Source organism: Lasioglossum baleicum, chromosome 3 (assembly GCF_051020765.1).
Source record: "Lasioglossum baleicum chromosome 3, iyLasBale1, whole genome shotgun sequence".
In the NCBI taxonomy this organism is placed as follows: Eukaryota; Metazoa; Arthropoda; class Insecta; order Hymenoptera; family Halictidae; genus Lasioglossum; species Lasioglossum baleicum.
Window position 1 is genome coordinate 8,808,055 of NC_134931.1, and position 27,089 is coordinate 8,835,143.

The following is a 27,089-nucleotide window of genomic DNA, read 5'->3' on the forward strand; positions in this document are numbered from 1 at the left end:
TGTTGGCACTGACAAATAAATAATATGAGACCGACGTCTCAAAAGTCATTAACTAAACCTACCGATCATTAAAGTTAAGTAGTCTGTATTGCCTTATAAAAATGTTAATGCTAATAAGATTGAATTTACTCAGATTTTGTGCGATTGCTATTATAATATATGCTTGATTGAAGAAATCTATTGTATCGAAATAGTATTACATACAGTTACTCGAATTAATATTCGGACGCTCTAAAAAAGGCGATAACTTTTTTAATATTGTACTCTACGATTTGAACTTTCTTGGGAAGCTAGACCAATTAGTTTACTACAGGATGTGAAAAGAAATTTTTTCAAAAATAGCAATTGATGGGAATTGTAGAGAAAATACTAAAAGTTGCATTTTACAACTTTTTTATGTGGGCCTATATTGAAAATTTAAAAAGTTCGTTTTGTAGGTCTGTGCTAATTTATATGCTCTGTGAAAGTTTCATCGAAATCGGTTGACGCGGGAAAAAACGACAGGCATCGAAAGATGTAAGAATTTTTAGATATAGGCCGAAAATTGTGAAAATCTGCAATTCTACCATCTTTAAACGTTTGTAGCTCATTGCAACATCGACCGATTTTGACGAAAATGTCAGAATATGTTTAATTGACACAGACCTACAAAACGTATTTTTTAAATTTCCAATATAGACCCACAATTTTTGAAAAAATTTCTTTTCACATCCTGTAGTAAACTAATTGCTGTAGCTTCCCAAAAAAGTTCAAATCGTATAGTACAATATTAAAAAAGTTATCGTCTTTTTTAGAGCGTCCGAATATTAATTCGAGTAACTGTATACTATTTTCAATATTATGAAGTTATTAAAAGATCAATGAATTTCTGTGATTTCTGATTTTTGCAAGACATGCAAAACACTTTTATTTTGAACAGAGATACGAAGTTTAGTTATTAGACTTCCCAGGCTCGCAACAGGTAAAACCCATATCGCGGTTCCAGTTGATCAATGGCGTGAACCTCCGCGAGCCACGGGGTCGACGTGTTTATTGACCCCTGAATTTTCAAGTAGACTTGATCACGAGACCCTTTACGCCTCGTCATCTGCAAGACGTGAACAATATGGCCGTTAGTCACGCGTTCAGCGGCTAACAAGTTGCAAGGCCCCGAGAAGTCAATTAAACCGTGTCTCCTTCATTTCGTAATACTGTTTCTCGAGCCTTCAGCCACTTGGCGGGGAAAAGATATTAACGCCATCAAAATTGCTACACTAATCAACACTGTTCCTTCGTCATTCATCTAAAGATTAGTTCTTATTGCGATACGCTCAAACAAACCAACTATTATTCTCGTTTTTAGAATGCGGAACGATAAAGTGAAACTGAAAGTTCAAGTTAATGGCTTCGATTTTGTGAGATTTGTTGAGATTGTCAAAATGATAAATGTCATTAAAAAATTGCAAAATGGATTGGTGACGATCATGAGCATAGACAGACATAAAAGAGTAGAAGGATTTAAAAAATTCATAAATGTCGATGTATGATCTTCGGCTTCTTTAAATTAATGAAGGAAGAAAGAAGTTTGTATTTGGTTCCTGTTTCCTACAATCGATGCAAGCAATTTTTTAAAATGCAATTTTTCATTTTTACAAATCATTTTATACATATCAACTCCCCCAAACGTTATTCCAAACCCACTCGTAATAAAAATATAATAAAAGCGTTATCGAGGTTAATTAATTCCAATATCTTCCTGTATATCAATGTATTCAACAACAATGCAACCAAAGACAGTTTGCTGCCTCGGAACACTTTGAAGCCACAAAAATGAGATTTCTTTGCCAGAAGGTATATCATCTTCCAGTCCTTGTTTACTTAACTTGCAAATAAGAGTGCAGGATTGGCCGTGACGTTCAAAGAAACACAATTAGCTGCCGCAGCCTTTGTGATCGTCGGTTTTTCAGAGCCTTGAACGAAGTATGTAATGCGTTTCCGGGCGCAAGAAGAGAGAAGGGAAACAAAGGGCGCTGTTCGCAAACAACGTTGGTCACTGCTTTCGCTTGGCAGGCACGGTTGGTCACGGTGCTCCAATAATACGTGTTTGCCGACCGTGATCGTGGTTACACGACTCTGCGTCACGAAACATTAATTAGTCATATACCGATCGCGAACTATGTGACACACACGCTGTGTTCCGTGGCGGCGAAATGTAATCTGGACATTCGCGATGACGATTAAATTGTAACTGTCCGCTCGGTTACGTGTTAACTTCCTATTGTGACCGACACATGCTGCATCCTATGCTATTGTTGGTCCCCAACGATTAGTGCAATTCGCGATCGCATTTTTTAATACTTTACGTCCGAGGATTTTGAAATAGTAAGAATAGCTTCCTTGGAAAACTAGATTACGTATCAGTCTGAAACAATAGGAAAAATAATATTTATGCATGTTTTGGAACGTGTATAATTAAATTGTACGTTGCAGCTTCAGAAATTACATGTACACTCATGATGTTGTTCATTGACGACATACTTGTCGACATTCGTCACCAAAAAGGATTGCATTTAGTTGCAGTTCGTTTGTCTAAATTCTCAACAATGGTGCACTCTATTTTACCACGCTTATAATTAGCTCGTTGTTGTTTTTGTTGTATGCGTCAAATCTTGTAACCGAATTTTAAACCACTTCCCGATGAGCTAGAGACTTGAAACTTTAAACATAGCTCAGAACTGGATGACAATGCAATATTAAAAAACAAATTTAAAAAAAAACTGTGCGATCAGGAGAAAAAAAATTTAATATTAACCGTCACACCTCGTCGCGCGACGCTCGGTAGTACGTCATCGCGTTCAGCGATCCCCACTCCGCGCGTCAGCGCTCCCTACTCCACTACGCGTTCCCAGTCCGACTCATCCCCACTCCACTGACACATTTCGCACCGAAGGAGCTCAGTCAGTGTGGCGTTCCGTTCATTCAGTTCCATTTCGGACAATTTCGGACTCCATTTCTCGGAGTCATCCCCTCATTCTATCTCGCGTATTTCCATATCTTTGGTTTCTATATCTTACTATTTCATACCAGTATTACTATGTCATGCGCTCAATTTAATAAAGACTAAATAGTAGAAAATAAAAAATATATAAAAAATGTTTTTAAAAACCACGCTTATATTAAAATGCACTAAAAAGGAGAAAATAATTTTTTTAGACATTAGTCACTATAAATATTATAAAAGCGTGTTGTGCCCACGATGATTACGTCAATATAGTTTAGCGATGCACGCTTTTATTCATAGCCACTAATGTCTAAAAAAATTATTTTCTCCTTTTTAATGCATTTTAATATAAGCGTGGTTTGTAAGAAGTTTTTTTTATATATTATTGATACTGTTATGCAGAATATTGTCGATAAAGGATTATCGTGTGCTAATATGAATAAATAATAAATGAAATGAGTATATGAGCATATAAAGTGTTCAGGTGAAATAAATAGTCCAGCATTAAATTTAATAATTTTCCTAAATTAATTGCAAGGATTTAGTGTTCATAAGATCGAATTAAATTTTGGAAAAATGTATGCTTTGATCAATGTGGCACTCCGAACTAGGTGCCTTTAGATCACGGAGAGTTGGCCAAGTTACGACCATAACTCGTTCAGTTCTATTCAGAGCCGCTCACGAAAGCATTTCGCTGACACGCAACGATTAAGGAAGATTATTTCGAGGTACAGACCTAGATTTTCACATGCACTTCAATTGCAGTTTATCGCCGGTTATAGTAGCCCATAAATCGTTTAATGGAGCTGGATTTATCGGGAAGAGAGAGAGAGACTTTTATGCTCTCATAACATTCTCCAGCGCCATTGACACCTATAACGATTGACTATTATCGAAACCAATTTTTGATTGATTGTTACCATTGTTGAAGAAACGATTTGGAACACAAATTCCCAAAACATAAAATGACAAAAACATTTGCTTCAATCCTTCCTTCAGAAACTACATTCTTTATTACCATTGCTGTTCCATTAGCTACATAAATTGTTAATGGATTGTTGCCGGATATTTCTATAAAAAAGATTCAGTATCGATTCAGACACGAATCCATAAAATATAATGTGACAATAAATTTTTATTAAATCCTTTCTTCAAAAACCACATTCTTTGACGACATTAATATTGTGTTACTGAAATCAATGTCTAATTGATTTTTATTAGGCACTTCTGTAAAAAAATAATTCAATTACTACGAATTTGTAAGATGTAGTAAGGTGGTAGAAAAGTATGCTTCGACCCTTTCTGCAATTACCATATATGTAAAAAGACTTCGTGACTGTGAATCTATAAAATTTAAAACGTTGACCGTGTTTACTGTATCACCCGGGTCTATATGAAATGTCAGGTTATAAAACTGAGGTTTCGCACTAATACATATTTGTATTCAGTGAGTCTATACATATATGACACATCTTAACCTTTCAATTTGTGTGTCATGTACGTTATAATTTTATTTCAACCACAATCAAGTATCTATTTTATATCGCCTTCTAAAAATAAGAAGAACGTGTAAGCTGTTCAGATTTCTCTCAATATTGATCATATTGTAGGGTCCTAAAACTTCAATAGAATGTCAGAGTAGTAAAGAAGGTATGAGCTATTACGATTTCATGAAATATTGAAGATTCGAATTTAGCAGTGAAACTATTAAAAAGATGGAAGCAGCGAATTGTTTCACAGGAAGCAGTTAAAGTGTACACAAATACCAATTTCATCGAGCAAATTTTCCCATATCATCGTCATAATAAAATTCCGTTTCCCGCACCGAACGTTCCGCAAAATGAAAAACAACCTAAGCCGCCATTAAATTCTATCGAGCGCTATGTTTCATCGTTCGCCTAAGTGCCGCAAGCGCGCAAAGATTCCGCGCAATCCGGTCACAGCTCCGCATTTACAGGACAGAAACGACTGTTATACATTTCCCATCACGTTCTTCCACCGCCATAACGTTTACCTCTCTCTTTTTGTTATTCGAACCGGTATAAGTACTTTATCCGTACCACAGAGGTTATTATTGCTGTGCTCGTTATACTGTTACAAGTAAATATTGCGATGGTTCCAGTTTGGATTCGACGCGTGCGTACTGTTGTAACTCATGCGATCCACCTGCAACGACCACTTCCGAATGCAGAATAGAGGCAACACTAACCGCGCAGGTATGGCCCGACCGCCGCGGTATAGTGAGCGATAACGGTGATAACGCAACACTCGACGCCCAGAATGGGAACATCCGTGCGTGTGCTCGCAGAAATCGTTAACCTATATGCATACGTAACGTCGTATCTCCTCTACTGCCTCGTGTTTGCTCGCGGAATCGCCCTACCGAAATTTTATATCTCTTGTGCCACTTTGGTTCATTCGCTGTATTGTTGCGGAACTTCAAAAATCTGTTCTAAGAGAAACTACACAAAACCTTGGCACAGTGAAATCCCTAATGAGACTACTAAAAGCCTTCCGTACTCGTGAAAAACTTTTCGGCATTTTTTACATTGCATACGGTCTATGTACTAATGAATTAAATAAACTTTTGTAAGCCCGGATTAAGTCTTTGCGCATGTATAAGTATCTACAATTCAGTAAAAAAAAATGGTACTTTACAGTTGTTGATTCATTAAATACATTTTTATGCTTCTCAAGCTATGTACTGTGTTTCTGTTTAATCAAAGGAATTTGCTCTGGAGTGACTTTTCGTAGTACGTTCTCGGGATGTTTTGTGTTCAACTTCTTCTTTTACTGCTCGTGTTAAACAGGTTGTGCATCTTCATGCAAATTCCCTTTGGTACACTGTTTCAAAAAATTGATTATAATACAGATGGAGTACAATCAATTTTTTTCAGTGTGAAAAGGAACAATCGTAAAAATAAAATGTTTGTTGTCATCAAAAGATCTTGAAAAATGTGTACAATAAGGAAACAATATACTTCATCGTCTAAAATTATTGTTTCCAGAGAAAATAAAGTAGAAACACCAATAATCTTATTGACGCTATTAAAAGGTAATAATACATAAAACCGGGGACCAAAAATTATTGAAATTTAAGATAATCTACACAAAATGTAAAGAAAAAAATTCGAAGAACAAAATTATTTAAAAAATCGATTTTTATACTTTTTGGTTAAAAGTAACGTTTATTAGTGTCGAAAAAATTGGATCCTTCTCGGTAACTGTTATCGATGAAGAAAAACTGTTCATTTCGATCACTCGTAACAGTTATCAACGAGAGAAATTTATTTCAATCGCTCATAACTAGACTGGGGATCTTGATGCAAAATAAAAAATGTTTTCATTGATTGCAAGAGACAGGAGCCAAATAAATATTTCATTCTTCTTTTAATTATCTTATTAAGGTGAAACTCATACACTGGTGGCCTTAAACCTTTTTAATATTTCCTCTGTTTTAATATTGTATGTAACTATTTTTGTCATAAATGCATAAAATCTGCCGTCTACTCATAACAATTATCGATGATCGAATTTCTTTTCACTTGTTCATAATAATTATTGATGAGAAAATTTTTTCGGTTGCTTATTTAATTATTGAGTTGTCTACTCTTTTTCGGATGGAGCAAGCCTGTGAAATTCATTGAGAAGGTTTCGTACAACAATACGAATCAGCAGGCCATAACAACAACACAACGCCTGTTTGCTGACTGTCTTTGTTCACGGACGACTCTGTTCCACTCCGGAAAAACGTATCGATATAGACGAAAATATTATAGATTACTGAGAAAATCAGAAATAAAGGCCTTCCGTATTAATCAAAACTAGCGTGCATAATTCACGCTGTTCCCGCAACTCAGGTTGGCGTTGAACGAGCCTTCCCTGCTCTAAAATTAACGCTAGATGATTTGCGATATTATTTGTCAGGAAAAAATTTGGAAAAACTCAATTTTTTCACATTAAATTTTGATTGTAGTAATTAATTTTATGAATAAAAATTTACGAAATAATTGATTGTCTACCATTTGAAAGTTGTACTATTCAATAATAACTATTACGAATTACCTTCATCAATAACTGTTAGGAGTGATTGAAATGAGTTCTCATTGATAGCTGTTATAAGCGATCAAAATAAATTTCTCTCATCGATAATTGTTATGAGCGATCGATATAAATTCCTCTCATGGACAACTGTTATGAACGACCGAAATAAACTTCTCCCATCGATAACTGTTATGAGCGATCGAAATAAACTCTCATTGATAACTGTTATAAGTGATCGAAATGAATTTCTCTCAACGATAACATTTACCAACACGAGAAAAAATTTTCAGTTACTTATAATCCTTATTTGCAACCAATACGATTTTAGTCGATGAAATACTTGTTATTCCATGACTTTTTTTCGTTTTGGTTATACATAACAGATAAAGTCCCTGAATAAAATAAAATTCCCGTGTTCACGAAAAAGTCCCCAAAAATGTGTAGAATAAGGAAACAGTATACTCCATAGTGTCTAAAAAGATTGTTGTTCCCAGTAAAAATATAAGATACCAATTTCTCACCATACACGTTTCCCAAAAATTTGAATACAGAGGTCGAATGATGTAATAGTATTCCTAGACCTTAACCAATATTAGTCAATAGTGTATTCCCAGGTTGAGGTCCTAACGAGTATTCATGGTGCGCATTACTAAAAGCCGAGAAGCTCGTCGGTTAGTTGCGTAAATTCCAATTAACATCGAGCTGAAGATGAAATGGCCGTCTTTGATTATATGTATATTCATCGAGCCCATTCTTGCAGCCGGTTATTGGTACACGTGGTATACATATTCAGCGTGGGAGGATATCCTCGCGACCGTGGTTCGAATAATTGGAGAACCATCGAGGGCTCAGTGTGAGGGCAACATCGAAACAGTTCGAGCAGTCGGTATCCTCTACTACGACGTGTGTGCTCTTAATCCTAAATTGAAAACACTAAGCGGGAACGTGACATCGTGGCCGGCTCCTAATTTCGTAGGTACCATCATGGATTGCGTGGGCGGAGCACGATTATGGTCGTTCTGAACGCAACTATCATGGAAATGGTACCTCGGCGCTATTTCTTAGACGTTACAGGTAATATTGAAACATGTCCAATTTCCATAACAGATACAGTAGAATTATCCGAACTAATTACAGAAAATTTTATCAATATTAGAACAATAGAAACATCAAGTAGCAAATAGACAAAACACTCTCTCTTCGGCTGTTAACAACCCATTAACGATTAAAACGAACTCGGAGATTTGAGCGAGCGACCAATTAAATTGTATACATCCATATACGCATGCCTATACTTTCCGTTTCACTGAACACGGACTCAAGTTATAACAAATATTTGTACAACAATGATGAAACAGTTTGCCCGCCCTTAATCCCCGCGGCACGGTAGTATCAGGTAAGGTATTGATTCAGCATTACATAATTAACACTATCGGCAAAGCGTTCCTTATCGCATCGACCGATAATAAGTCCTCTGATACGCATTACTGGAGACACAACACAGTGAATCATTCACATAAATGTCTCGCAAATTGGCCAATTCGAAAAACTCCTAGGAGCATATCGGACCCAACAATTACTATGAAACACAGTCATTCTGAAGCTTGATGGCTAGATAAACAGGTACAAATTGCCGGAACCTCGAAAAGACCCTAATTCGAAAACAAAGCTACAGCTGTACGAGCTGGGGGGCTTTTATGACGATTCTATTCTTTCGGCTTGTGTTTGTCTTCTTTTCGGAAGACGTGCTGACAAGAGTTAGTCAGCACGTCAAATACATCGCATGTTTGCGCAATCCTCTTCCGAAAATCTTTCGCATAACCCTCGATATCTGTAGAAGTACGTAATCTCTCTGTTAGGCCAATGTCTTTGCATTCTGGAATGATTATTTCTACTGTTAATTTACATATGTATTACATTACTGCGGCTGTACGTTTTTCTACGGTATTTTTTTCCCATTTAGATTAAAATACGTGAAAATATATTTTTTTCCCTGAATAAAGTACAATTCAGTGCAACAAAAAGAAACATTCTTCATAAAAGCTAGAAATCAGACCATTTTTGTTGTTCACATCATTGTGCATTCTTTATATGTATTATAAGATTTTATTTATTCATCATTTCATTTATTATATCTGGGTCTGAATCGACCCAGCATTTCAACAATGCTGATATAGTATTTTTAACATATAAAAACTATTAATGAGAAATATAAATTTTTACTTGGTTCCTATAGCTTGCAATTGATGTATAAAAATGTTATTTTGCATAAAAATTCACTGTCTACTCATTACCGATGCTTCATGTGTTGCTACGTGAAGACAGGCAATTTTCACGCGCTGACGAGTAAGATTTCCAAGAGAATGACGCAAAATCGTGCGAGTATCGAGCGCCCGTGGATCGCGGGGCAAATCAAAGCGGAAATATGCATGCCGGCCGGTTCCCCGGAGTCCGCTTGAATACGAAAGAAGCGAAAGAGCACCCGCGTTAAATCTTTCGACGGCGGATGGTTCGCCGGTGCTTTCAGTAACGAGAAAACTACTCCAACCTTGGCAGCGCGATTCACTTACCCCGCGTCGTGAGACCGCAACAATCCGTCTGGAATTCAAACTACCTTGGACGCTAGAGAAGACGCATAACTGCGGAAACGTTCCGGGCCCATGGTTTCTTAACCTTTCCTAGCCTTCACGACTCTTCCTTTCCGTTTCGTACTTAACACGTCACTTACCGGAGGCTGTTTAATGGATTTCAAACGTGCGATTCACGCCTAAGGGGCTCTTTAACACCATTTGACCATGGCCATTTTTGGTTGTGACATAACAAGCTTCAAGAACATGGTACAGTCGTATAATAAAACAGTTTTCTCGTGGGTTTATTTATGAACAACAGATTTTTAAGCTTTCTTTGGCAATGACCATTTTTGCCAAATAGCAAGCCCGAAGAACATGGTACAATCGCACAGTAAAACAATTCTTACCGGGTTTATTTTTTAACAGAAGATTTTTAAGCTCCTTTTGACAATGGCCATGTTTTGCTCTGAAATAACAAGCCTTTCCCAAGAATAGTAAGGTCGTACACAATCATAAGGTTTTCTTACGGGTCCAGCATTTCTTAATAGAAGCGTTCTAAGCTCCCTTTGACAATGGCCATTTTTGGTTGTGAAATAATAAGCCTCCCTCGAGAACATGGTGCAGTCATGCAATAATACAGCTTCCTTATCGGATTATCTTTTAACAGAAAATATTCGAGGTACCTTTTTTCTTCAGCGAGGTCTAATACAAAATCTTAAAGCTGAATAAAAATAGGGAAGTCTAAGAAAAATTGAACACACACAATACCAAAATCCACAATAATAAACTCTTACCATTCACAACAATTTCTGTCGTAAACGGGCAGATATGGGATCGAAATAAATGGCTATAGTTTCGAGCACTCTTGAACGTCTCAATTAGAAGATCGATGAAACAATCGGCAATTAAAAAGGGATTTACTAAACGATTGTCGGTATTGAAGAATCTGGTGCTCCGTTTGGCAAATAAGCGTGTACAGCAAACGGGAGAACCGATTTCAGAACGAGCTTTTAAACCGATGCGATCGAACGCAATGCTCGCTTTGTAGCGCGGGTTAATTTGCAGAGTTCGTGGCCCCGGTATTAAAACTCCGGATAACAGCTCGAAATGACATTTCGGTCCTTTGATAACGTTGTGTGGGGTTGATCGAAAATATTCGCTGGCGGGCCAGGCCGAGACGGGTCGGGTCGAGGCGGGACCAAGTAGCGCCGATTTCAAATATTGAGATTACTTTATCCGCGCGTGATTACCCGACGGGAAAATATCGCTCAGGTTTTCGCCGCTGGTTTCGAACCACGCACCGGGGGCTATTAAAAACGAGCAATTCGTCACGTTTGAACGAAATCTAATTTCCTGCGAGGCGGTTCCGCAGTCCCGAATTGAATATTCACCGCGGGAGTGTTAAACAAAAATGAATTCAGCTCACGTGTGCACTCTCTCTCTCTCTCTCGTCTGGCTTTCAGCAGGACCGAACAAAAAATTGGAATTTTTTGACAAACGACCGGTCACACGATTGTCCCGTTATCAACGCCAGGATTTTCACCCTCGGCACGTTTCGGAGAGATTGGTCAGCCGTCGACGCGTTAACTTCCGCAGCCCGCTAAGAAAGAGCAATGAAAATTTGATGTTCAGTTGAATTACAACCTGTCTTTGACGGATACATTGCCTGCACTCGGACGAGACTGTCTGGGTAATATAGTACACTAGCCTTGTATGATAAACTGTAGGGCGTTCATTAGAGTCGGTTAAGTGTCCGAACGGAGTCCCCGAAGGAATAAGAATGAGAGTCGAGGCTTGTTTGTGTCACAGAAGCATTTTTACAAACATTCTCAGGTATTGTCTACGAGATCTCATAAAAATGCCTTCCAATTAATTGTAGCAGACTGGTTCGATATTCCATTGATACCAGAAAACCCGGGTCGATCTCGTGATAATCGTCGTATCCGTCTAATAGAAAACTCCATCGGAAAACTTATAACGCACAAGTGGCTAACGAAAGAGAATATAGGAGAGGAGAGGAGAGAGAGAGAGAGCGATGGCGTCGAGTGGATGCGGGTTGGAGGCAAAGTGTTGAGGGAATTCCGTTAGGAAGCCGGAGCGCGCGGCTCGATCGACAACCGGGCAAAAAACGGAGTAGAATTAACGTGAAATTGTGTCGGCACGGTAGCCGATATAGCACACGTTGGATCTCCAGGGGGACGACGAGGACTCGAGGCACGGTGTCGCACACGTCGGATTTCTTGTCGAGTGACCCGAGCCCCTATAGCACCCTCTCCGTTCCCCGTAAACGTTTCTCGCTCTCTCCACGTTGTCCTACGCCTCCTCCAATAGGCCGTAGACGATGGGAACCGGTATGACCGGAAAAGAACCGGCGGAATTCTTTCTACGACTGTCAAAACAAGTCCGCGCGCGACCGCGTGCCCGAGCGATTTAACGAACTCGTTATTCTCCCAGACCGTAATCGATCACCGGCGATTTATCTGCATTTCGTCGGGCGCGAGCCAGACCCTATGCAACAAGTATTCGCCGACGATCGAACTGCACCGTGCGCTCTGTCGCCTGCACGTGCGCCATGCATAATTGTTACAGCGGTTTTGCTACGGCTTCTATAAGCCTTCAGAGACACTTTCCGAGATTGACCTTCATACATTCTTCAGAAATACGGGTAAAGTCTCAATTAGTATGATCACCTTTTATTTAAAACTGTATTTTACGAGACTTTCAACTTGTACAAATGACTGGGTTGTGGTTCTTAGAATTTTTAAAAGCCAGAACCATTTGAAACCATGCAATTAATGTACTGTGTTATTAGAGGCTTGCCTGTAGTTGCACAAAATAGCCTAGCATATTTTTCATCCATTATCGTTCCACGTTAGACCAACCCACACGAATATGACCGTGATGAGACTCTCAGAATTGTTAAAAAGGAAGTATGTTTTAGAAACCGTGGAATTGAAGTACTGAATTATTAGAGGCTTACTTGTTGTTGCATAATATAGCCTGGCATATTTTTCACCCATTATCGTTCCACACTTTAGTCCCATTAATTGTTTCCTGTTCATAATATTCAATTGTATCTATCTTGAAAGAGCATGCTATGGTTAGATCCATTTCAAATTTGTACGTAACAAATTTCCTTACACATTTTTGTAAACGTAATTCGTCACGTTGATTTTCTCCTTGTACCTAACACCTAATGGCTAACAACTTAGACTGACTATTATAACATTATAATTTGAACGGCACTTTTGTAATTCTTGTAGTTCTGTGCGAATATAGACCCAAGCCTATATAGTCATCAAAAGTTTAAACAAACAAATCAAAGTATATACAGGGAAAACAATCAACGGAGTCATAGAGAATTTACTCAAAAACGCGGTAAAATTGATTAACATTAAATTGCTATTCCTATATCCTAACACAAACTAGTCTCATTGTCATCATTACCTCATGTCGCTCATTTTATTCGGTCTTCATATATGTCACAGAAAAGTATTGTTCACTTTGTTCCGAGTAAAAATTTATGAAAAAAAGGCTACGATACATACAGTTCGATTCATTCTGATCATTTCCAGCTAATTATCCACAGCCGGTTGTCGGCGATTACAATAATAATCAAAGCGTTAAAGTACCCTGTTCGATACGCTCAAGCAGATGACTCGTGCCGTCAATTGTACGGGCGAGACGGCTACCAGCGGCACGATTCATTCGAGGGTTGTACTAGAACGCAAACTTTGCGAACTGTTGGCATTCTTCGGAACAGTTCCGAGGCGTTTCTCGACCGCGTTTCAACATTTTTGCGGAATACATTACGCGAGCGACTGGATCGCGGAGTTTCAATTATTTTGTTGGAAGGCTTTTGCGTCGGATTGCATGCTTCACTGGCGTTAATTTCTAAACATTAACGGACGCGCTGTGCAAGGTCGTCGACGCCCACGCACTGGTCAAAACAATCTCTTTGGAACGGCGCGGCGCGGCGCTTGGGATTGTTGCACGCGAGAGTTATTTCAGAGCTTGCTTCTGTCGGTGCAGCACTCGAGACTTCGATAAACTTATCGTTTTGAAAGCGGAAACTGTGACTGTGTGGCGTTGAATGCAAATATGATTAAAAAAACTGGTACGAATACTTGTACTAATGAGTTCACAATCTGCACATGGGTCGTTAAAATGTTTTAAAACAAAGTTTACCGATTGAAATTAGCTTCAAGAGCTCCTTGAAAATTATAAAACTACATATTTTGTGATCTATCTAAGAGATGGCTAATTGTTAGTGCTTCTAAACAAGCCCTAATTATTTCAAAATTAATGCATGCTCCAGAGTTTTTAGCAAAGAAATCGATCAACGAACTAATTAGAAAGTATATTGTATTACAAAGTTTCGAGATTGTATTGCACCTTTCCGTTATTTTTAACGTCAAATGTAATATTGTTCGGAGCAACCGATTTCACAAAGTTATTTGATAGGGCGATTGCTGATGGAACATGAATTTGCATTAATACAACGTGAATAATTCTATTCGAGTAAAATTTCAAACAGGAAAGTCAACCCACTAACTATTAATTTTAATTAAACGCATGTGAGCTTGATTATATAACGTTACACGATCCGTATGAAATTACAAAATTTAATTAGCATTAACATAAACTTCCAATTTAGGTGCACATCCATGGTGTAGCCGGCGTTTATGCATACGTGATCCTTTATTGAAAGGAATTTTTAAAAATTGTTTACTGCTTCCAAGATGCGGAGCGATCTACTTTTATGCATCGTGCAAGATAAATCAAAATAAAGTCTGATGCAGTGTGCTTAATCAAATTTAGGGATCAGCATCTGCACGTTTATGTGATCATGTCGGAGCCTGTTGAAACAAATGACTCCATTTTTCACGGCCCCCGCGTTCATGGTATCAGATCGTGCCTCATGGTCCTATCAATCTGATTTTTCTTGTATACTGAATACGTTTCCATGCTTCTATATCTTGGAAAAATTGTAATAGAGTACAGATTCTAATACAAACACAGCTCTACTTTATCTAATCTTTAATACAAACAAGACAATTCCATCTCGCTCCAGTTCCTTCAAGACTGACATTACAATGATCGCTATCTTCACATCAACTCGATTGATTGTCTCAAAAATTGACGAGTTGTTTTAAATACGCGTTATCGAACCGAAATAATTTTTTGGCGAGCCAGAAACGGCAGGCAAATAAAAATAGAATGAAAAATTGATGCCGAGAAATAGATTCCTCAAAATGTTGCCGTTTTAAATTTTTGAATTTTTTTGTCTGTGGTAACAGATGTAGGTACATCAAAAACCAAATTTAATTTGTCATGCGAACCGAACGTTACGACCCGTTAGCTGCCTTTGAAATTCGTATAATATGGTGTTGAATGAAAAGTTGGAGATAAAAAAGATTCAAAAAATAGTTGTTTTACAGCTTTTTGTACTTTTTGTGCGATGTAGTACATATTGATTTACCATTACATACAATATATTGTAGTATATCTGTATTGATTTTTAATTGACTAAAATGAACGCAGTTTTAATCGTTCAATGGAGATATAATTGATGGGGGTGTAGTTACTGTTACATGCAAATAAAAACAAAAACCATCTTAACTACAATAAAACGTGAAGCATAAGACAGGATATTGAATGTCATTAATCACGATCTAACCAGTGGACCATTAATGCGGATGTTTAAAACAATCCCCACTACTTGTGATTGACATGTGTGCGCGCCCCTCTATTTAATTCCTAATCGCCGTAGGATAAGGACATGTCACAACAACTTCTAATTAACATTATTTCCTTCAACAAATTCACCTTGATTTATCTAACAAGAATCACTAAGATAGAAACCATTATCTTCATCCCGTTGCAACAAGAATCCCATAAAAAAATCATGATTCCCAAAGAAATCAAACTCATAACATCGAAAGGATAAAATCACTCGTGATAAGTTGTCCAATCGGTCAGGGTGAATTAATGCACACGGCACCCCGTCGATCTCAACAAAATTGCTGTCGAATGTTTCACGTAGTTAACAAATGGAGCACGTTGATTTGTTTATCCGACTCATCTGGTTGGACTGCAGATATAACGATACAACGGAATAGTAACTCGTTACTTACCGAGCAGTCCTCGCGGCGACCGCGTGACGTCGTGCAGAATGAGAAACGAGAATCAAGAGGCTAGACAACGGTGTTATATGCACCGCAAGTGCACCGCGTTTCCCGCGTGCAGTTGCGTAACGCGGCGGCGACGAATGCAACTTGTTCGCGCGCACAACGTGCTCGTAGATCCTCTGGATAGATCCACACAGGATCGATTCTTCGTTTCGAAGGACACAGAAGAGGTTGAAGAACACTTGATAAGCTAGCACGGAACGTCACAGGACACGAGGGATGACAACAACAATCCGTTTCCGATGGCTCGCGTGCCGACGCGGATAGAGCCGAACGCGACAAGAGTTCCTTCCACCGTGGCGGCTGGAGCGCGACTGACTCGAGCCGAGCCGGCTCGCCGCGCTGCGGCCTCGGGGTTTCGAATTACGCGCGGCTTAACGACACTGCATTCTGCATCTGTCAGTCTTGCTGCACTGGAGATGAATACAAGGATATTACACGGGAATATCTAGAGATGCGTTGCGTTGAGGATTTTTGAGGGAGGTGGTGTTCTTGATTTTAGGTGAGTCTTTGTCAGTTATTGGTCTGTACTTAGATGTTAAGTATTTTAGAGGAGCTGTCAAGACTTCTAATGAGAAGTCGAAGATGTTCTTGTTTCTAAAGCGGCCCCTAGACGATCAATATTATCGGCAATATATGACACAATATATTGCACAATAATATTGCTGGTACACTCATGAAAATTTGTTAAATGAGAATAAGTGAACTTCGAAATTATTTGATGAACTTTTGAGAATGATTATACCTGAAATTCAAAAAAGAAATACTACAATGCGAGATGCTATTCCTCCAAATCAGCGTTTATCAATAACACTGCGTTATCTAGCTACTGGAAATACTTTTGAAGATTTAACATTAACAAGTGCTAGATCTCTACAATCCGTAGGCATAATTGTAATGGAAACTTGCACAGCTATAATACACAGCCTGAAGGATTACATAAGAATTTCCTACGTAGCCAGACTTGGAAATTCAATGTTCACTTTGCGACTGTGAAGATAGAACAGAGCCAATATTGTGCACAGGAAACAATATTTCCGAGATTGTACAATAAAAATCAAACTCTTTTTGATTGACTCAATATATTGCGCAATCATTCAATTTGATTTACAGACAATCAATATTATTGTACAACATCAATTATTGTGCAATATATGTATTGGCGATAATATTGATCGTCTAGGGGCCGCTTATTGTTGCACGAATTCTTTTGAGAATTTCATTATTGTTATCAGGGTAAATATGACCCGTTTGAACCCCCATCCACTCGTCAGTCATCCTAAAAACAAATTGCTTGAAAATAAATATTTATTATCAAATTATTATACGTTTGCGTAATCTCATGTTCCCATATATAAGGATAAATGCACATAATATGTTATAAAACATTTGGAAAATGGCGTACTAATAATAACAATAGCTAAGATGGCTGATTATTCGAACAATTACCCTATAAGGTGGCCGACAAGTTACTGAATCATTTGAAAACCGATTGATCCTTTTATTTTTTGGAAATTCACATTTATATTTTCGGATATTATTCCGGAAGGCACCGGTGGCCGATCGATATGATGCAGAATGTAGAAGAAACCCAAATATAAAATTTTATCTTTGGGTATTTTTTAGTTTTTGAGATATTTTCCAAACTGCAGCTACATACTACTACATTGAATTTACGTATGCGTAGCCGCCCCCTTTTTCCCACAACATAATCGAAACTCATTCCGATCGCATAATCCCATTGTAGCTGTCATCCAGAATTTGCATATATATTTGAAAATTCTTATTGTTGCTGAATATATTGCATTTATAATTGAGAACCTGTATCTTCTAATCGCATAAATTGCCGAAGCTAAAATTGCATATCTGAGGTCCTAACCTATCCCACATAATACCCACCAAGTTTCATCTCGACCGGCCATCGCGCATCGGTACCCTTCGGAAGTACAGCCATATTTTCATAGACAAATTCGAATGGTAAATCGTCTAGTGCCTTTCGAGCCACCCTGTATTTGTTCCTCTACTAATGGAATTTGGAATATTTTCGTCGGGTTATTCGTCTTTCTGTAAAGTATAGTCGTATATCTGGCGTAGGGATTGTGATTCCTGTCATCCGTAGATTTTTGTCTCGTTACAGCAAGTCTTAATAGGAAAACACGTTGAATGGCAGTAATTTAGTTTGATAGCTCGGAGATCGATTGCAGGGGTCGCAACGGGATATTGGTATGGGGGAGTAGACTGCTCACAATAAGACTGGCCCACGTAAATTCCATTACGCAGGATAGTCTATTGTTCCCGCGTCGGCTGTGTAACGAAACAAAGCGACAAAGGGATTAGCAAAACACGTGGCACGACAGTGAGCAACATAAACAAATGAGCGCCGTCAATCGCGTGCCACGAGTGCCAGGGGGGTTGACAATGAGCGCTGCCCAAATAAAGGCAACACCACGGGAAAATTAAAGCCCCCGAGCCATTAAACATTAACACTAGACCGAGCACTAAAAGTGACTGGAATGCGCTGACTCATAATGTTGATAACAATGCATTTATACTTAGATTTGACGCAACATGAATAGCAAGTATCATCTGAAGAAGCATCTTTAGAATTTGAAATCATTTGTTTCATCTGTGATGGTATATTATATGTATACAGTTAGGAGCAAAACTGATCACACACACTTTAAATCAGAATAATTTTTTTATGAATGGACCAAACGACTTCAATGTCTCTGTAAGGCTAGAAGAATTAGTTTAGTAAATGCAGTCTGAAGAATATGTTGAAAAATGGCTCTGGTCGCAACTGTGAAAAACAATAGTAAAAATTGGTTTTTACGACTTTTTTAGCTGGTACAATAACGAAAATTTAAAAGATGTGTTTGATCAATGGTTTATTGTGAATGGATGGTTTGGAAATTGGTTAATTGATGTACGAGTTATAAACGATCAATTTTCAGCCTTTTTACCACTTTTGATGGTTTATAACTCGTAAACCAATTAACCAATTTCAATGAAATTTTCGGAAGATATATAATTTATACGAGTTGACCAAAAACACTTTTAAATTTTCGTTATTGTACCAGCTAAAAAAGTCGTGAAAACCAATTTTTCAATTTGGCATTTTTTCAACATATTCTTTAGACGTCATTTACTAAACTAATTCTTCTAGCCTTACAGAGACATTGAAGTCGTTTGGTCCATTCATGAAAAAGTTATTCTGATTTAAAGTGTTTGTGTGATCAGTTTTGCTCCTAACTGTATATAGGATTAGTTTTATACAAAAATGTCATATTTAAATTTTTATGCATTTGCGCAGTTAATTGGCTATTTTGCCATCCTATTGATTTTTTGCCATTTTGTTCATTTGATGCCAAGGGATAATATTCGATGCGGAAAATAAGGGTTGAATATTCAACGACGTTATTAGATCCACCTAGATGCCCTTCAAGGACTTCCAAATATAATTACATTTACTTTTTTAACACCATATATACTCCATCGTCTTTTGTGTATTAAAAAGAAATAAAAAACATTTCTTAAGAACGGGGATCGAATAAGAACGCAGTCGATTCTTGGCAGTCGCAGAAATGTCTTTTATTACGAAACCCAATTCTATGGTGCATTCACATAGTTACTCAATAGTAATTCATAGTTACTCATTACAATTACTCACAGTCTAACTCGGTGATGATTAATGTTCGGTAGATCGCGTCGTAGATTATTTACATGTATAAATCGTGACGGTGAATTTCGAGTTCGTTCGATGAATCCGTCGATCTCTTAAGATTAACGGGGCACACTGTGCATGATCGCGGGGTCATCCAACGAATATAAACCTAATCACACCTCGTGCAGGTGGCTGAAACCACGATGAAGGCCTGTCGGACGACCCCGCGACGATTTTCGATCAACAAATGATCTGGAGGAACCAGGGGAAACGTGTCAACAACGAACGATGCGTGTCATGTTATGTTTTTTTTCCCTTTTTGTTTCTCGCGGTCCCCGGGGACCGTGAGAGGAATGACACGCCTGCTGAAGAACAATGATTACGATGACGATGACGATGACGGTGGCGACGGCGATGACGATGACGATGAGGATGACGATGACAAACCGACGCGAACGATACAACGGCGCGGTGCGACGCGAACGATGCTCGCGCTCACTATGCTGATCCGTGTGTACGTTTCATGCAAAATTCTGACGTCAACGAGTGGAAATTAGATGGCGGAGCTGGCCCTTCGTCCTTTCCAACTTCGACGAAGTTACGATGCGGGCGCTGCAAATAAAAAGAAGAAAAAGCGTTCCTTTAGTCTCCGAGAAACTCTACATCTTTTCTTTTTTTTCCTTCTCCTCTGCTCCGTGTTAGTGTCTCCCCCGAGATCGGAGGCAATTGAATTTTTTAGATTAATGGGCGGTTTTTTTAGTACTTTTAGTCCTCCAGTCCTTCGCGGAGATGTTGCATGGTCTCCGGACTTTTGTCTCGAGGACATCCTCGGTATTAATTGTTAAAATTATTGTACAAGGTCGTGCCGTGGCTTCGTTCGTTTCTTGACGCGCTTGATGTATAATCATGACTGTAGCTTGTTGCAGAGATATTTTTAGTGAATTTTAAAGGAATCTTACATCGTTTCTCAAAAATAGTTGTACAAAATCCGTTTTTATCACGCTTATATTAGCTTGCCGAGTTGTTGTTGTATGCGTCAAATCTTGTAATCGACTTTTAAACCACTTCCCGATGAGCTAGAGACTTGAACCTTTAAACATAGCTCAGAACTGGATGACAATGCAATATTAAAAACCAAATTTTAAAAAAAACCGTTCAAGAGAAAAAAAATTTTAATATTAACCGTCACACCTCGTCGCGCGACGATCGGTAGTACGTCATCGCGTTCAGCGATCCCCACTCCGCGCGCCAGCGCTCCCTACTCCACTACGTGTTCCCACTCCGACTCATCCCCACTACACTGGCCCACTTCGCACCGAAGGAGCTCAGGGCTCAGTGTGGTTCAGTGTGGTTGTGGTGTTATTTCGGACTCCATCAAGAGAAGTCGTCTCTCGGAGTCATCCCCTCATTCTATCTCGCGTATTTTCATATCTTGCGTTTCTATATATCTTACTATTTCATACCAGTATTACTATATCTTGCGTTCCATTTAAAAAAGACTAAAAAGTAGAAAGTGGAGCGCCCACGAAGATTACGTCAATATTGTTTAGCGCTCCACGCCATTATTTATAGTCACCAATGTGTAAAAAATTATTTTCTCCTTTTTAGTGCATTTTAATATAAGCGTGGTTTTTAAAAGGTTTTTTTTAAATATATTTTTTATTCTATTACAGTTCAATTTAGCAGACTGTAACTCACTCATAATTTCATATTTCAAACTAAATGAGGAATCTGACGGTATTTTACATTAAAATATTGGTGAATTTTTCACTATAGAACATACAAGGGTTGAGAAGTATTTTTTCGTTAATTTACAACTTGTGATTGAAACATTTAAATATCTATTAACATTAGTTTTACGGGACCCGTCAGAATGGCGAGCTCGAATATTTTTAATTTACGATTATTGTGAGATTGTAAAGACGCATCATCCTTGAGGTACTATTCAACAAATTTATTTCTTAGGGTATTATTTAAGAAATGGCTAAAAACTTGAATAAACACATTTTGTAATTTCTATAAATCATTGTAAAATATCTGAGTCTAATCTCTCTAAAAGGTGATTGTCAACGTCAAGAAACGACACGACTTACGGGATGACCTAATAATTATAATTAATAAGCCCATGTCTAAGTTGACGACAGAAACAGGTATTTTGTTCCTGGCTTGCTAGTAGTCCCATGACGCAAAGATAACGTCATCGTGAACTAACAAGTCCGTAGCTTGTAAGGAAGAATGGTCGATGTTCTTCATTGATCTGTTTGTCACCGACACGGTGCACCGTGCGATCGATGACGCGATTAGTCGACTATATTCCCCGAACCGCTACCGGTTCAGTATATTTTTAGTCCTCTACTGTCTAGGATCTAGATCGTGAACCTTCGAAACAACATACCGTACGTAACGAATTTTGATGGAGGTATCAGCACTCGGCGACCGGGACTGACCACCATCGTCACTCTCAAAACCAAACCAACTTTTCCTAGAGATTCAAATTTAAAAGAAAAACAGACGGGATTATTAAGAAAAGCGGTGATGGTGAAGCAATGAAGTGCGGTGGTCGATCGACGTGACGAATGAGTTGCCTGTGCGATTCTATGAAACGGTGTTGAAAGAGAAAATCTATTAAGTGGAAATGACGAGCAGAACAGATGAGTACCCTGGAGATGCGATAAATAATTTTTCTGAAGAAGAAATAGTTCATTGTCCCTATAAAAATTAAAATTAATAATATCCCCGGTAGGGGACGTTAAACTAATGTTGACAATAATCGTTAGGAAGGTAGTTTTTATTAAAACTAGAAAATTCCTGGTCTTTTTCAGTTAGTAAAAGTAATGTAACGAAGCTGATTAATCAAAACTCGTCAACCCGATAGATTCATGTATTAGTCAATTTTTGAAACCGTTCGTGGCAGAGCGATGATATTGAAGATTTTTTATGAGTTTTTCGGTATTAGAATCGTTCTATAACAAATGTTGACTAACATGAAACAAAAGACGAGCAGCCTAAAAAATGAGAATTGCCTAAAGAATTACAATTTTTGAAAAATGTTAAGAATAGAGAGATCAGCAGTTCGAATGACTGACACAAATTAGATAACCATTTGAACATAGTAGGTACTAGATTATGAGAGAAAGATAGACGGCGATGAAGCAATGAATTCAAGTGGACGATCAGCGTGAAGAATGAGTTGGCAGCGCGAATCGATGAAGCTTCATGGAAAGAGAAATAGATTAAATGGTGGATAGTGGCGAGCAGAGATGATGAATCCTGCAACGCAGCGATAAATAATGTTTCCAAAGAGAAAGAGAATATAGTTACCTCCTTCAGCTGGCGCTGGTGCAGCCTCTGCAGGGGCTGCTTCGGCTGGTGGTGCAGCAGGTGCTCCTTCTGCAGGGGGGGCTGCAGCCTCGGCTGGCGGTGCAGCAGGAGCTCCCTCCGCTGGTGGTGCTGCAGGTGCACCTTTGTATGCACAGTTATCTTCTTAGTAAAGTCTCATGGAAATACCACTGGCACGGGGATGGGGTGAAATGATAAATGGGATGTTAAGCGGAGCTAGCGGTCAAAGGACTGCGTTCATTTGTAAAGGACTTGTAGAATCATGCAAATTTTTTGCGGCGTACTTAAAAAGTGTATACATTAGTTATTACATGTGTGCTGCGAGAAACTTCAATCAATGTGGACCATTATTGTTTGCAATATATTACTTTACGACCCCTAAAAAGATCGTCTAGCAAGTTTCAGGAGTTCGTTGTATTATATGTTGTATAGAGGAAGCTCCGAGCTTTCAATGGATGGTAGATTCAGTTTTCACAATAAGTGCATCATACTAACATGAAAAATGTTGGAAATGTGATCAAGCTTGAATTTAATGACCAGGTGTCCATCATAAATGCATTATAACGTGCTGGTAAATGAGGATTGTCTCAATGTTGGAATGCAACAGTGCAAGGTAAAATGCTGTGCACAAAACAGGTTGTGATGAACGATGTCATCAAAGATCGCCTTCTGCAGGTGGTGCAACTTTCAAAAATGCTTTACAAAAACATAAAAATTTCAATGGTCATATGGTGCGAGTATTCGAATGCAAAAGTGCAAGGTAAAATTCTGTCTAGAAAACAGGTTGACACAAGAGATGCATGACAAAGTGTTAGTAAAAGAAGATTGTCTCAGTATTCGAATGCACCAATGCAGGACAAAATTAGGAAAATCTGTGCAGAAACCAGGTTGGGATGAATGACATTAGTGAAGATCACCTTCTGCAGGTGGTGCAGCAGGCGCGCCCTCTGCAGGCGGTGCACCCTCCGCAGGTGCAGGTGCAGGCGCCGCGCCCTCCGCCGGTGGTGCACCTTCCGCTGGTGCAGCTCCTTCCGCAGGCGGTGCACCTTCGGCAGGAGGTGCAGCGGGTGCTCCTTCAGCAGGAGGTGCTCCTTCGGCTGGAGGTGCACCTTCGGCAGGAGGTGCACCCTCGGCAGGAGGTGCAGCAGGCGCGCCTTCCGCTGGAGGCGGCGCTGATCCATCCGCGGGTGCAGCTGCAGGTGCTGCTTCACCTTCCGCTGGTGGCGCCGCGCCTTCTGCAGGTGCAGCCGGTGGCGCACCCTCTGGACAAGCACAAGTTGGACGTGCACCTTACAATTCTACTTCTACTTCTACATATCTACAACAAGCCTTAGCCGCTTCCCTCTCGATAGCTTGACAAATACATCCTCTCGATGCATCCACTATATTTTCTCGTGAATTGCAGTGAAACGTAATGAAGGTATGCGAATGTGCACTGCTGTGTGAGGAAAATTGCAACAGAGAGAATGTACAATTAGGCGTATGCAGAAGTTGTTTGGACACACCGATAGCGAACGGGCAATTGCACAAAAGCGGATACACCTGATAATTGCGATGTAGAACTCTTTTAGTGAATTATTAGGTGCTGTTCATCTACAATTAAGAATACCAATAATGTCTAAAAAAGTATATCATCTGTAAAAAGAGCGATGAATTACCAGAAAATATCAGTCCTCCTTTAGAGATTACCTTATAGCACTTGATCAATTTCAAGGTACATAGTTTTAAAATGAACATTACATTCGCAAAGGTAGAAAATCATCTTGGCTCGTATGATGAGCCCATAAAACAACAACTATATAAAGTACGAATTCATTTTGTGTTTTCTCTCGATGTTGAAATGTTCTTCCACAGCATCATATTATTATGTTATCATATTATAGCAGTTTGAAAACGAAATGTACAAAGAAATACAGTATGATCATTAATGAATACAATCTCTTGGAGTGCTTTAGGTGCGGTATACTAACCAGCCGGTGGTTCACCTTCCGCAGGAGGCGCAGGTTCAGGTGTCGGTGTCGGCGAAGGTGCTGGTGGTGGAGCTGGCGATTCCGCAGGTGCGGGTGCTGGTTCAGGTGCTGGTGGTGGAACTGGTTCAGGTGTTGGTGTCGGAGAAGGTGCAGCAGCTTCTGGGGGCGGTTCCGGCGCGGGTTCTTGCTATAAGGGGAATTATCGCATATACATATGTATGGACCGTCAACAGGTAAAGGTTCTCATTCTTGAACAAGTAACAAGTTCATTCATCGCGTCTACACTGTCGTCAAAAAATTGGCAGTCACCCTTCCATCACCGTGCAAAAATCTTAATAATAGCAGTAACTCATAGTTATGGAAATGAAACCCCCTATTTCCTAAAACCACCCCCTAAATCTCTAAACGAACCATCGCAATGAAATAAGACTCTAGAGATCCCTATTTCACGTGTATCTAAATACATGTGTACACGAGTATTTCACGTACACGCACGTTAGTACGTGTCTGTTTAAGTACACGGGTATACGCGTGTATTATTTCACGTACATGCACATCAGTACGTGTCATTTTAAGTACACGGGTACACGTGTATTATTTCATGTATATTTAAATATACGTGTACTACTTTACGTATACTTAAATACACGTGTAATAACGTATCCGCATTTTAATTCGTATCAATATCCGAAATATTTAAAGGTACCAGCAACGTCAGTTGCATCCGAAAGATATTTCTCAATTGCTGAGAATATATTGACTTCGAAAAGGAATCGACTGTTACCAGAAAATGTAAGTATGTTAGTGTCTTTATATCAAAAGACTTTTATTGATAAAAATGGGGTTTAAAATTGTCGTACTAACAACCGAATAAATTAATATCAGTGTTCTAAAAATTATTTTGACATATTAATGCTGAAGTAAAATACTGAAAGTACGTGTGTTATTATTACACATTGAAAACCACGATCTCTAGTCGATTCACCCGTGAATAACCCATCCATCCTCCAGAGTAGAAATTCATAAGGACCAAAACAGTGTGGCCAACGTGTTAACGACAGTGTAAACGCGATTTTCCTGCGACGCCGAAAAATAGCCTCGTATCGTTTACGTTTCGACGTGATCCGGGGGCGGAACGGGGGCAGAAAGAACATGACAAATGCAACGACACTCAGGTTTGTTCTGGCAGGGAACGTGACACCGCTTACTTTCGACCCCCTGCACCGTGTTTAATTCAACAAAACACGGCACGACGCGGCCGCTAGAAAATTTCGTTCGCAGCTGCGTGGCGTGTCGTCGGCACGCGCGTTAAATCGCGTGATTTACGGACGCGGGACGAGGACCGCGCGAATTCTCGCGAATTTACGATTAAGCTCCGGCGTTTATAGATACATCATTTGCCCGCCACCGAATGATAATAACGTTCCGCGTAACGTACCAGAGACAGGGTCGCGTTTGTCGACGATCGACCGCCCCGCGATCGACAGCGTAAATTACGGGAAGAGAGAATATCGCGGGAATAATTAAACGACGTTCCCGACGGTAAACAACTGACCGGTTACCTAATTTCGATTGCTGACCGAATCATTCCCGCGGTAGTCCATTCGTCGCATACGGATTGCTCATGTGATTCATACTGTGTTATGTCTTGAAGATGGGACATTATTTCATTACATTTTTAATATTGCGCGAATATTTATAATTTTGTGTAAAAAAATCTATAACATTTTATTGTCTACCAGATTTCTGACCAGATCAAAGAGGCGAATCATTGATTGATTATCGGAATGGAAAGTTGAAATTTGTCAGACAGCATTGTCGATATCCCGGTCTCAGAGCGAGATAGATAATAATTAAGACAGCACTATAACCTCGCGAACTGAATAATTTTCCGTGAATGCACCTGTCCAGGCGCGCCCGGGCTACGTTAAATGGTAAACAATACGAGAATCGTGAAAGAGCTCAGCGATAAAGGCGGCACGCCATAGCGAAACGTGATCAAGCAAAAGTTAATCAACGAAGCACCTACCGTGCTTGTTGTTCGCTGGTAAAAATGAAATCGTCGCGATAAATTTGCCGTAGAATGCAATAAATTCGTCAAGCTCGTCAAACGCCACGTCCTCTGTTCACTGATATATCAGACACTGCATCAAATTTTTGCGTTCTCTCATTTCCATTCCGTTATCTACTTCCCTATATGTTCACATTAATTAAACGTCTCCAATTGAAAACAATGGACAGGGGCCATTCATAATAATAATTTTCAATCAGCTGTTGAACGTAGTGAAGATTGTGTAACGACTCTGACTAATGTAAAAAAAATCAACATTT

General features: G+C 39.1%; 2 protein-coding genes across 2 annotated transcripts in view; both read right to left on the reverse strand.

Moving 5' to 3' along the window:
- The window catches only part of LOC143221881 (CD151 antigen), a 163,916-nt gene extending 147,936 nt beyond the window's left edge, over positions 1–15,980 (reverse strand). Inside the window, exon 1 of the mRNA XM_076447504.1 lies at positions 15,732–15,980. The gene's annotated coding sequence lies outside the window, so the exon portion shown is untranslated. The remainder of the gene's footprint in view (positions 1–15,731) is intronic.
- A 3,274-nt stretch (positions 15,981–19,254) lies between these two features.
- On the reverse strand, positions 19,255–25,328 carry LOC143207237 (uncharacterized). The gene is made up of 5 exons (XM_076420452.1): positions 25,308–25,328; positions 24,759–24,945; positions 23,706–24,050; positions 22,771–22,911; positions 19,255–20,061 (listed from the first exon to the last, which is right to left on the reverse strand). Exons 1-5 carry the CDS (start codon positions 25,326–25,328, stop codon positions 20,048–20,050), a joined length of 708 nt encoding a protein of 235 aa, XP_076276567.1. The 3' UTR covers positions 19,255–20,047.
- Between the last annotated feature and the right edge of the window lie 1,761 nt (positions 25,329–27,089).